The following is a 13693-nucleotide window of genomic DNA, read 5'->3' as shown; positions in this document are numbered from 1 at the left end:
TGTATTTTCTCTCCTTCCTGTTTGTGTTATATCCCTTCCTGTTGTACTTTTTCTCCTCCGCCTTTGTATTTTATTCCTTCGCGTTGTACTTTCTCTCCTCCGCGTTTGTGTTTTTCATCTCGCCGCGTTTATTTTTTAAGGAACACTTTTGTCATTTTTGCCCTCCGCCTTTATTTTTTAAGGAACACTTTTGTCATTTTTGCTGTTGACAAGTTGTTTTTCAAAGACGGAGTTCGCGTTCAAAGTCGAACTCCGCGTTTAAAAACGAACTCTGCGTTCAAAGACGAACTCCGTCTTGGGCCCGAGCAGTGTCACTCAGTCAGTCTGTTGAGCGTGCAGCAGGGGAGTCAGAGGACGGATTCCTACGGTACTACTTCCTGCCCAAACTTAGTTTGGAGGTTTGCTTTGCCTGGCACACCGGCTGATCATCACCTTGGGACATTACACGCCAAACGGTAAATAATTATTTTAATGAATACCACAGTGCTTCGTCTATTGTTCTGAACTCTGCTTATCTCAAGTCACATTAGCCCTTTCTGTATTTATCGCAGTTGGACTGCTTCGGTTTGCACGCTAGCATGAAGCTAAAAGGAGCGCTCGTTTTTTGTCAATGTTTCTACTGACCAAACCGCGACTGTTTCTCTGAATGTATAAAAAGCGCACCGTCCCGCGCGCGGTCCCACTGAACAAAAACGAGCACTCCTTTTAGCTTCATGCTAGCGTGCAAACCGAAGCAGTCCAACTGCGATAAATACAGAAAGGGCTAATGTGATTTGAGATAAGCAGAGTTCAGAACAATAGACGAAGCACTGTGGTATTCATTAAAATAATTATTTACCGTTTGGCGTGTAATGTCCCAAGGTGATGATCAGCCGGTGTGCCAGGCAAAGCAAATCTCCAAACTAAGTTTGGACAGGAAGTAGTACCGTAGGAGTCCGTCCTCTGACTCCCCTGCTGCACGCTCAACAGACTGACTGAGTGACACTGCTCGGGCCCAAGACGGAGTTCGTCTTTGAACGCGGAGTTCGACTTTGAACGCGAACTCCGTCTTTGAAAAACAACTTGTCAACAGCAAAAATGACAAAAGTGTTCCTTAAAAAATAAAGGCGGAGGGCAAAAATGACAAAAGTGTTCCTTAAAAAATAAACGCGGAGGGATAAAACACAAACGCGGAGGAGAGAAAGTACAACGCGAAGGAAAAAACACAAACGCGAAGGAATAAAATACAAACGCGGAGGAGAAAAAGTACAACAGGAAGGGATATAACACAAACAGGAAGGAGAGAAAATACAACATGAAGGATGTCCCCTAGGGGGCTCCGTAGGTTTTTAACAAATAATATAAACAGAAATTCTTATTTTCTGTTGTTTTACCAGATACAATCTGTAAAAAAAAATTCTTTCAAATCATGCGAAATATCTTTAAAATATTCATATTTTTTCAGATTTAATTTCAGTAAAAACAGTGTAATTTTACAGTCAAATAGTATAAAACAACAAAGTACCATTTGTAAAGAATATAGAATTCGATGTAGACGTTACTTATATGCTTGGCCTGCTTTATTTATGGATAGCATCAACAGAAATGATTATTTTCTTTTGTTTTACGAGATGTAATCACTAAAAAGTCTGTAAAATAAGTTTTTTTGTTCTTAATATACACAAATTTTAAATGTGTAAAATTCCAGTAATTCCAGTAAACATAATGCAAATTTATAGTCAAATGGCATAAAAGAAAAAAACCTACATATAATCCCCATTTGAAATAAAAATTACAACCCTAAAATCACAGGGGAAAAAAGAAGAGATTTACATGCTGACTGCAAAAATACAAATCTAAATTTGCTAAAGCTAGCACTGTTTTTACAGATATTTGTTGTTATTTCACAGTTTTCACAGATTTTAAGCGTCACATTATTCCACAGTGTATTTTTTCTGAGGTGACAAAGAGGTGACAAAACACTTACAGCTTTAAACAAAAAGATCATGGTCAGCGAGACAAGTTTTAACGTTAAAATACATTTGTTGATTACTCAGAGCGTCGCTTCAGTGAAATATCAGAACCTAAAATGCGATCCAACACAGAGGAAGTGTCTTAATGAGTTAATGAGGCCGTTTAATTATCACAGTTATTAATGGTAATAAGGGGGGCAGCAATCAGGAGCCCACTGGGTCTGGAATAGCGACTGCTTGGGGACGAGGGTGTTTTCACTTCACACACTCCTCCACACACTCAAACACAATCTGCTGCAGCCGAAGCAAATCGTGTTCGACGGCGAGCAGCTTGTGTTTGGTCTCGATCGCTGCAGAGTTGCATTACAGAATGACTGGACTCGTCTTTACAACCGACACGTCTTCTAAAAGGCGAGCAGACGACTGGTGCATCGATTTCTGGCGCCGCGAATAGAAAAACTCTGGTTTCTATTTTGGAATCCAGCACCAGCGGCTCAACAATAAAATAGCCCTACATCTGGGTCTGGTTTTTTTCCTCGTATTAGTGTTTCTTCACACAGTATTTCTGGTGGTTGATTCCCAAACTTGTCGGAGATTTGATCCAGGTTTGTTTATGAGGCACGTTAAAGGAAGCCCAGTCATCCTGCAGCTATTGATTCAACTCTGCATTATACATTCAGTACACTGCAAACCTCAGCTTATTAGATTTGGAGCGTCACACTCCAAACACTACATTCACTCCTGCTGCTGTAGAAACACTGAGATTTAGGGAGGAGGTGCTTTAAATGTGGCTTACATGGATGCTAAATCCTCGTATCTTAGTTTGTTCCAGTAGGAGTGCATGAAAAAGAAAGACAGTATCATGGTCTCGGGTTTATTTCCTGTTCTGTAAAAACCCTATCCTTGCAGTGACTCTTGTGTTTTTACTTCTCCCCGTTGTCTCCGTTTCCCTCCTCTTTTGACTGCTAAAATGGATTGGAACACCTTGTATCTCAGCTTATTCCGGCACGGATGGATGAAAAAGGAGGAAATGGTCACCGTCTGGAGTTTTGTCTGGTTTATTTCCTGTTTTATTCTGTAAAAATTCCTGTCCTAGTAGTGTCTTCTGTGTTTTTACTTCTTCCCGTTGTCTCTGGACCCTCCTCTTTTGATTGATAACATGGTTCGCAACTCCTTATATCTTAGTTTGGTCCAGCAGGGACTCATGGAAAAAAAGAAATTATCATGGTCTTGAGTTTATTTTTTGTTTTATTCTGTAAAAATCCCTGTCCTCACAGTGTCTTGTGTTTGTATTTCTTTCCGATGTCTCTGTTCCCCTCCTCTTTTGATTGTTAGCATGGATCGTAACTCATTGTGTCTTAGTTTGTTTCAGCAGGGATTCATGAAAAAGAAAGTAATTGTCATAATCTTGAGTATATTCTTGTTTTATTCTGTAAAAATCCCTGTCCTTGCAGCGTCTTGTGTTTTTACTTCTTCCTGTTGTCCCTGTTTCCCTCCTTTTTACAGCCCTGATTAGTTTCACCAGTGTTTGTACTTTTCTTCTTTATATTTCTACAGAATTTTTGGATTTCTTTTCTTTTTTTGGAGGAGAAAAGCAAAGCTGTGTTTGCAAGAATCAATCAGTCTCATCTACAGTAAGGAGTCTTGAAGACGAACCGTTTACTGGTCCATCAGATCAGCTGACTGATCGATAAACAGACTCTGATCAAAGATGTGCTGTCAGCTGTTAAAAGACACCTAAGTTTCTTTAATTCGCCTTTCTTAGACACATCTAAGTGACTGGAACTTCCTACACGACGGAGAACCTCAATCAGTTTCCGGGTCACGGAATGGAAGAGGAGGAGGCAGAAATAGTTGAGTGGAAAAAGAGAGGATAGAGGAATGACCTTCACACACGTGCTGTACCAACGGAGGAGGGAAGACGAGGAGATGGGATTGGGCAGCTGTTGCCCGGCAACCGCTGCAAGCACAGGAAGGAGGCGGCATGATGCAGCAGATGCAGTTTGACGTCACAACAAGATGACACAAAGTGCATCACAGTCGCGCAGAAAGTCAGCCAGGGAGTCCCTGTCGCAGAAGGATCACTTCTTTAGCCACAAATGTGAGCTCGAGTTTTACTCATAATGGGTTTTCCCAGCATCTCCAGTAACCTGAAGATAAACTCATTTGCGATTTTAGTGGAAATTATTCAAAGATTCATCTGAAGCACATTTCTTTATTGACATACTTATCAAAATCATGAGTTTTGTTTGGTTTATTTCCTTTTTATATTTTGCAAAAAACTCTGTCTTAGTGGTGGATTTTCTTACCGTTGTCCCCGTTTCCCTCCTTTTTTTGTGCCCAAATCAGTGTCACATACTGTACTGCAAATATTTCAACTGACAGGATGTCATGTTTACTAGGATGCACTCACAGTTACAGACAAAGAACCGAATATTTAGCTTTATATCAGCTTTCAGCAAATAAAACTACCATTTAGCAACAGTTTTGTTGTTAAATAAGTTTTTGGCAGTTCTTTAATCTTCAACAAAGCTCAATTTTCAGTCTTTGGGCTCATACTGTACATGTTAAAATGCATGTCAACATCAGAACAATCAGCTGTGCATCTGCAGTTTGCAATTATTTTGGTGTCTTTCTGTTTCCAAACAAGACAAACTGCTGGCTAACAATACAAATATATCCTCACATCTGTGAAATCTTGTGTCTCTGGCTGTTGCTAACAGTTAGATGGGATGTTCTTGTAAAGGAAACGGACAAAAAGGACGATTTCATTCGTTTTTTCCACAGTTTCTGACTTGTCCCAGAGTAAATAATGCTGAGTTTTGGTAAACAGGTAAACGTACGGTTCCAACATTTGTCATTTTTCTGATTATCTGATGCAAGTTGTAGCTTCTCTCACTGTGGCTAAGACAATGCTGATGGCTAGCGGTTATGCTAGAAGGCAGATTAACCTGAAACAGAGTCTGGAAAACAATAAATAATAAAGCGTTAAGATCTGGACCTTAGTGGGCAATAAAAGTAACAGAACGGTGAAATATTAGGAGCAACAAAACAGAACTCCAGGAGACAAACTGTTTCCTACAAAAACTATATTTTATGTGGAAAGCATTTTACATATTCAGGTTCAGTCACCCTGATTATGCTTTGGCCTTGATGCTAGCCTCAGGAGGCAAAAGACAGGGACGCTTGAAACTAAACAGACCAGGTAACTCTTTTTGAGCAGTTATTTCAAAGCTAAAGGAAAACACTTAACACTTCAGATACACACTGATATTCAGACTCCGCCGGTGAACGCTCCCTTAAAAACAGGCCTTGTGCTCCTTCAGAGTCCTTCACAGCAGAGAAGTGTTCTTACCCCGAACAGAAATAGACTGAAGACTCTCAGAGGACACCGGCAGAGAGACACAACCAGGACACAACATGCAGAGTGTTTGGACTCGACGTACCACAACCAGCAGCTACACAATCAATCAAACCACGAGGCCACAACGGGACGCAGCCAGAACTGTTTTCTAATGCCATTCGCCAACGAGGACGAATCTTTACCAGCGATGCCATGAAACCGAGCCAAAAAAAAAAAACCTGCACGTCGCTAAGCAACGGCCATAGAGAAGGCTTGTGGGGTGAACATGGCTGCCACATATGACTTCAGAAGCTAAACCCTGTCGATCTGCCAACAGCCAGACGGCCTGGTGTGACTACAGTCTGCTACCGGAAACACCAACACAACCAACAAGTTTAGGGCTTTTAGACTGGTCAGGATCAGTGTGTTCTCTGTTAGTCTGCTAGTTTAACACGGATCCGAAAACCAATCTGAGATAATGATGAGCCAATATCCCAATTTCCAAAAATGTTCTCTTGGGACTAAAATGTTTTTTTTTTTTTTCACAAGAATAGAAAGAGCAACACAAGTACAGCAAAAAAACATCTGAGTTCTTTTTCACAACAGCATTTACACAGGTAAATCGTTCTTGCATGCCATTGCTGGACAACAAGCATGACATTTTTTGATTGATTTTTAGTAGAAAAAGTCCAAATTAATGAAAGAAATGTGTAAGTCATTAGACTGTGTATGTACACTACCCTTCAAACGTTTGTTGTCACACAGACAGTTTCATGTGTTCCATGAAAACTCACACTTTTATTCATGCGCTAACATAACTGCACAAGGGTTTTCTAATCATCAATGAGTCTTTCAACACCATTAGCTAACACAATGTAGCATTAGAACACAGGAGTGATGGTTGCTGGAAATGTTCCTCTGTACCCCTATGGAGATATTCCATTAAAAATCAGACGTTCCCAACTAGAACAGTCATTTACCACATTAACAATGTCTACACTGGATTTATCATTCATTTAATGTTAACATCATTAAAAAAATAGATTTTCTTTCAAAAATAAGGACATTTGCAAGTGACCCCAAACTTTTGAACGGTAGTTTATACTTTGAAACTCTGTAGTTTTTACTGACAAATTTTTGTTTCTTTAAATGAGAAATGCATAATATGACGATTTTAATAAAATGTCATGATCACAGATGAGTAGTTCAAGGACAGTCAGGTTTAGTTTAATAGTTTCTAGCTCTGATAAATGATCTCATTTAGGTAATTTTGTAAAAACAACATGGTGTTAAACTAGTTTATTATAATTCAAGACAAGGCACAGCTACGATATCTCATATATAAAGGAGATGAAACCATCAAATCATTCAATTGTCAAAGAAATTGCTGATCAATTTTCTATCTTTCAATTAATAATCGACCATTCATTTTGGCTGTAGCCTTATTTTTTTCTCTTCACAGTACAGTGTGTACACAGATAACAGTACTGTTTATTGGCTTTGCTCACTTTACAGCATAAAATGTGCACACAAACATCTAGGTAAATGGTTCCTGCATGGAGTTGCTGAACAGCAAATATGAAACTTTTGATTGATTTCTAGAGGAAAAAGTCCAAAAAACTCATACATTTTTACTGACAAATGTTAGTTTCCTCATCGTAAGATAGCAGTCAGCTCCCACTTAACCAAACCATTTTTTTCTCTACTTTTGTGGACAAACTACTCTAAGAATGTGCTTTTATTTTGGAGTCTGAGGGCGGTTTGAATTAAGTTAGGAGCGGAAGGGCGCTCATGCTAAAGTTAAAACAGGCTAAACAGAAATCTCTACACACTTTACAAATCTGATTCAGCTGCTTGCAATCTGAAGTTGCTCTGGGGTTAATTCTACTACCACATATTTCAAAAAGCACATTTAGCAGTCTTTAATTTCAATACAACCCGATAAAACCCACCAAGAACAGAGACTATTTGATGTTTTCTGTGCTGTTTGTCATGTAGGCTGTTACTGTTTCTTACTGTCAGCCAAATTACATACTTTCATCTGAAAACCAAAACAAAGAAATGCACTTAGCATTATTCTGATACTTAGCTCGTGGGCGTAAAACAAGACAATGGGCTCCTTTATACATCAACAGCAACAGCATATGTGGTGTTTCTGGAGCCGCAGGTGAACAGATCTTTCAAAAACACAACATCTCAGAAAGCTAAAGCTAAATTTGAATTATCATCCAGAGCAATAATGCATGTTATTTATATTATTTATACAAATAATGACATACTATCAGATTTTATGCCACCTTTTGTGTTTTCAAATGTTTAACATTCTATATTTGCAGAAAATTGATGCGCAGTCATAAAGAAACACACATTTCTCCTCCCATCTTCTATTTCTTCTCTCTCCTCCGGTACACAATTTTCTCTTCCTCCAGATGAGCATATGACCTATGAATGCATAATGTGAGACCATGCAGTGCTGCACTCTCCACATCCCATCACTGCATATCATTACACATCAGCCAGCACATGCCTCCACATCATAAACCCACAGTATATCAGCACAGACATGCTAACACGCACACACACACAACATCCCAGCGCTCGCTAGAAAAAATGAAAGCAATCGCTGATAATGAAGGGGCTTAAATTCCAACTCTGCAGCCATAAACCACAATGTTCCAGTGATCAGCTGACTGGAGATGATGTACAACCTTTTGAAAGCCTTTTAAAAAACGTTTAATGGCTCTACCTACATTTACACACTGGCCAGTACAAGCTAATGCATTTTATTTAAGGTGGTTGAAGTAGAGCAGCTGTGTCAAATCAAATATAATGCAGGTGTCTCAGCTAGGGCTGCAATAAGAATTATTTTCACTGTTCTAATCTGCAAATTGTAATTTAAACACCGAGCACTCGGCTGGGTCGTAATTTGTTGATTTTTCTTCCCCCATAAAGGTAAGAAAAAATGCAAAGCTAAAATTTTGTAAAGAATACTTGGAAAAAACTAAGATGACAGCTGAAAAGTCCCTGATTTTTACCTCCGCCAAGGAGGTTATGTGACACCCGACGTTTGTGTCTGTCTGTCTGTTAGCAAGATAACTCAAAAACGCCTGGGCAGATTCACATGAAATTTTGAGGGGATGTTGACTATGGCAAGAGGAAGAGCTGATATAGTTTTGGTGTCAATCTGCAAAAGATCCTGGATTCTGGATCACTTTGAATTTTTTTAGTATGTTTTAGTATGTGGTCCAAAATATGACAAACACATCATAGGTTAGTATGTCGTCCAAGAAATTGGAGCAAGGTGTCCAGATAGCTCAACTGGTTAAGAAGGTGATTCGTAAACAGAACTGTGTCAGAGATGCAGGTTCGATTCCAGCTCATGATCCTTTACTGTATGGGTTTCCTGTTTTCCTCTCTATCCTTGGCGGAGGTCTGCACTCTGAGTGCTTTTCTAGTTCACTCTGCTTTTAACCTGCCAATTATATTTTAAACACTGACCAGTTAGTTGATTCAAAAATAGCATCACAAACTGCTTTTTTGTCTCATGAATGCCCCAAAATCAGAAGGAATCCACTTCTGTATAATGCAAGACAAGGTAAAGCTGCAATTTCTATTTCAAATAATAATTATATTTCAAACACTGACCAGTTGGTTGATTCATTAAGTGTCAGAAATGGCAAAAAAATCTGTCTTCTGCAATTGCTTTTTGTCTCCTGAACCATCCAAAAACCTAAAGAAAACCAGTTGACTACAACAAAAAACAAGGTAAAGCTCCAATTTCTCATATTATAAGGAGGTGAAACCTGTTTTTACAGTTGCTAGCTCTGATAAATGGCGTATTTTGGTGATTTTTGTAAAGACAACATAGCCACAGATGGATCTTTGGTTTCAATCTTACCAGCACTCCTAAAGTATAGTTTACTATAATATAAGACAAGGCACACTACATTTTCTCATATTTCAGGAGCTGGAACCAACAAACTGCACAAATATCAAAGAAGTTGTTTATTTTTTCTGTCTTTCAACTACTGGTTGATAAAATATCAGAAATGGCAAAATATCAGTCAACTCAAATACTTTTTAGTCTCACTAACCATCCAAGAACCCAAAGAAATCCAGTTGACTACAGCATAAGACAAGGCAGAGCTACAACTACTCATATTGAAGGAGCTGAAACCTGTTTTTAACTCTGATAAATTGTGTATTTTTGTGATTTGTAAAGACAACATGGCTTTAAAAACTGCCGATGGGTTCAGTCTCAGCAACACTCCAAAGAAATCCAGTTTGCTATAACATAAGACAATTCAAAGTTACAATAACTCATATTTAAGGAGGTGAAACCCGTTTTGCAGTTGCTAGAACCCATAAATGCTGTATTTTGGTGATTTTGTAAAGACAATATTCTTCCCAACTCTAAAGTCTAGTTTACTATAATATAAGAGAAGGCAAACTACATTTTCTCATATTTCAGGAGCTGGAACCAACAAATCGTGCAAATATCAAAGACGTTGGTTGATATTAGTTGATAAAAAGTCAGAAATGGCAAAAATCAGCCATCACCAATTGCTTTTTAATCTCACTAACTGTCTAAAAATCCAAAGACATCCAGATAACTTTAATATAAGACAAGGAAAAGCTACAATTTTGCTGTTTTCACTGATTAATCTTCTGTTTTTCAAGTAATAATTGACTGTTTGTTTCCAGCTTTAGTCTCACCAGGTCAGAAACTGTGCTACAGAACACTATGTACACAGATAACGGTGCTGTTTGTTGGCTTCATTCACTGTGCTACTATCAGGGGAGTTGGGCCCTGCCCACAATAAGACTGCAGAGGATGGAGCCACCGGGCCACAGTCAGCTGTGTGCACCGTCACTGTAGTACAAAGAGAGTTCCTATGATGGAAATCCACCAATCAGCTGGTAACATAAAGCTGTACGGTAGAAAATGTAGCGTTGCCTCATCAGAAATACAGCAGCTCTCTGGCTTTCCTCAGAACAGATGTACTGTCAGCAATTGTTTATCCCATAACCTCCATCAGAGAGAATTACAGCCTGCTAACCAAACAGTCACACTTCAGATTTTCTACAAACAGCCCATATGGGTCCATCAGCATCCATGTGTCCAGTCGAAACTCACTCTATGTCTACATTTGTTCTGCTAGCAGGTAGAATAATACAGCTGAATATGAACGTGAATCATGCTAAAAATTATTTTTACTGACCGTAAACAACAACATAACACTGAGTATTTTATCATATTTTATAAAGATTCTGTTCAACTTTGAGCAAAAAACTAAATTTCCTCTCACGTATCCACTCAATCTCGATGTAAATTTATTATGCCTTGTACATCGTCTTTATTATACCTTCACTACATCTTTATTTTTAACTATCGTACTTTCTGTACTCCTCTTTAGTACCTCATCTGTATCTAGCTGCTGTAACAGGTAAACTTAAAAGTTTATCTTGCACTACCTTTCAAAAGTTTGGGGTCAACCAGACAATATAATGTTTTCCACAAAAACTCACATTTTTATTCATAAGATAAAGCTACAAGTTCTCACATTTCAGGAGCTGGACACAACAAATTGCGCAAACACGCTGCTGTACAATTTACTGTCTTTCAACTACTGGTGGATAAAATGTCAGAAATGGCAAAAAATTAGTCATCAGCTATTGTATTTTGTCTCACTAACCATCCAAAAACCCAAAGAAATTCAGCTTACAACAACATAAGACAGGGTAAAGCTACAATTTCTCATATTTAAGGAGGTGAAATCTGATTTTTTACTGTTGCTCGCCCTGATAAATGGTGTATTTTTGTAATTCTTTAAAGCCAACATTCTTACCAACTCTCTTAAAGTCTAGTTTACTATAATATAAGACAAGGAAAACTACATTTTCTCATATTTCAGGAGCTGAAACCAACACATTCTGCAATTATCAAAGACGCTGCTGTATAATTTTTAAAGTCTTTCAACTGTTGGTTGATAAAATGTCAGAAATAGCAAAAAAAAAAAAAAAAAAAAATCGGTCAACTCAAATGCTTTTGGTCTCATCAACCATCCAAGAACCCAAAGAAACCCAGTTTACTACAACGAAAGACAAGGTAAAGCTACAACTGTATGTTGCTGAATCCTCTCAAGCCAAAAACACAACTTAAAGCACCACAAATCACAGATATGAAGGAGTTCCAGTGCTTAACGTCCACATTTGAGTCAGAGGTGAGCGTGCAGCTCCCAAAAGACAACAACAGGCAAACCCAATTACATGTGTAGCTTCAGATGGGAGGCTGCTGTGCTGTAAATCTGCCTAATATGAATCAGATAGCATCAGAACGGAGCAGCGCTGAGGGTCACAGCGCTCCCCTCTCCGTTTAAAACCCTCCTCTAATACCTCCTGCCCTTGCCACCGGCTTTGTTACGCTTTGCTAAGTAAGTTTAGCGTTTAAGTGTTTAAATACAGGGCCCGCTGTGTAAATCAGTTTAGAATAAATGTGACATTGGGGGTGTGAAGCCCGCCTGAAGGAAAACAGACACAGGAGGTCACTTTACTGATTAAAATTAGAAAAACAAATCGCAACCTTCAGAGAGAATTCTCACAGGTGCCTTTAATCTTTTCCACTAATTTCACACATAACCAGCTAATGTGAGATTATTTTTAGACTTTATTTTATTCTGCTAAACATTAGCACAGTTAGATAGCTGGTATCCACTGTATGTCAGCATAATTCAACATAAAGACACGTTTTACTATTTTCAGCTCATCTTTTGATGTTTTGTCACCATTTATCCTCACTGTGGGCTCATTTTTCACCACAATAAAAGCCCCGACACCTCAACTGAAGCAGCACAATCATGATTAGAAGCAGAGAGAACTCAGAAATGTCTTTTCTGCAGCAGAGCAATGTTATAATGCCTTGAAAAAAAAAAATCTGACAATATGGTGGCAGCTGGAAACTCCCTGAACTTTTGAGATGTGACTTTTGGTCACAGTTGAGTCACTACTGGTTTCCCAGTCGCGCAGAGGAATGCAAAATGTCTTGTCTTTTACAGAATCTGGTTGGAAATAACGCTTTATTTTTGGCAAATTATTAAATGAGGTGCGTAAAATAAAGTGATTCTAATGAAATATTGTGATTTTTTAGCTTGTATTTGGTTAAGTTTCCCCAGAAAAACAGCAAACCGTAGGGTTCTTTCTGTTTTTGTAGTTTCCAGCTCTGCTAAATGGTGTCATTTTGGCGATTTTGTAAAGACAACATGGTTTTAAACTAGTTTACTAGTCACTAAAACAAAATTTGTTGACTTTAACAGAACCTGGTTTGAAAAAATGCCTTATTTTTGGTAAATTATTAAATGAGGTGCGCAAAATAAAGTGATTCTAAATGAAATATCAGGATTTATAAGCTTAGATTTAGTTAAATGTCTCAAAAAAACAGCAAATTGTAGATGAGTAGTTTAAGGACCATCACATTTTGTTGAATTTCTTCTGTTTTTACACTTTCTGGCTCTAATAAATGGTGTAATTTTGGCGATTTTGTAAAGACAACATGGTTTTAAACCAGTTTACTAGTCACTAAAGCAACATTTCTTGTCTTTTACAGAATGTGATTAGACAAAAACTTTATTTTTGGCAAACTATTAAATGAGGTGTGTAAAATGAAGTGATTTTAATGAAATGTAGTGATTTCAAGCCGAGATTTGGATAATTTTCCCCAGAAAAACAGATGAGTAGTTCAAGGACCATCAGATTAGTAGAATTCTTTCTATTCTTACAGTTTCTAGCTCTAATAACTGGTGTAGTGTTGGTTATTTTGTAAATACAACATGGCTTTAAACCCCGCCAATTAGTTATGGGGTTCAGAGAGTTAAATTGTAGTAGAAAAATGGCAAACACTCCAAAAGCTCACTTTGATATGAGAGATTTCAAAAGAACTCGTAGCATGTCAACCAACAATGATGATCTATTAATACATAATACGAGCCACTTGTTTCTTACATGTAGTGTTCCTCCAGTAGACCAGTTTACACAAAATACTTGGCAGATTTCAACTCCAAACCAATATTTAACGTTGCTCATTCTCCATATCTCCATCCTGACATCCTCAAAAGCCACCACATGGTAAAACACACCAAAAATAACCACTCCACTGTCCACAGCTGCATTCTGTCTCACTCCAATGAGCTAAAACCCAGAATGAGTCCCAGCGAGACAACAACCAGCGAACACTCACCTTCTCAATCTTGTCCAGCCATTCCTTGTTCTGGGCCAGCTCGGCCATGAACGCCTGGTGCTTCAGCCATTTCTTGTGAAGCTTCTGGGTCTCGTCTCGGCTGCTGTCCCTCGCCATCAGCATCTTCTCGCACACCCAGTCCCCCAGCTGGGTGACAGAACCAGA

At 38.5% G+C, this 13693-nt stretch overlaps 1 protein-coding gene across 4 annotated transcripts in view; it reads right to left on the bottom strand.

Annotated features, from left to right (window-relative positions):
* LOC110969264 (spectrin beta chain, non-erythrocytic 4) overlaps positions 1-13693 on the bottom strand; it is a 127956-nt gene that overhangs the window by 47829 nt on the left and 66434 nt on the right. For all 4 annotated transcript variants that reach the window (XM_022219312.2, XM_051957733.1, XM_022219313.2 and 1 more), the window contains one exon: positions 13529-13675. In XM_022219312.2, the coding sequence (XP_022075004.2) occupies positions 13529-13675 (147 nt within the window). The remainder of the gene's footprint in view (positions 1-13528; positions 13676-13693) is intronic.

This window comes from Acanthochromis polyacanthus, chromosome 13, assembly GCF_021347895.1.
Source record: "Acanthochromis polyacanthus isolate Apoly-LR-REF ecotype Palm Island chromosome 13, KAUST_Apoly_ChrSc, whole genome shotgun sequence".
In the NCBI taxonomy this organism is placed as follows: domain Eukaryota; kingdom Metazoa; phylum Chordata; class Actinopteri; family Pomacentridae; genus Acanthochromis; species Acanthochromis polyacanthus.
The sequence above is the reverse complement of the archived record's forward strand: the minus strand, read 5'-3'. Positions and strand labels throughout refer to the sequence as shown.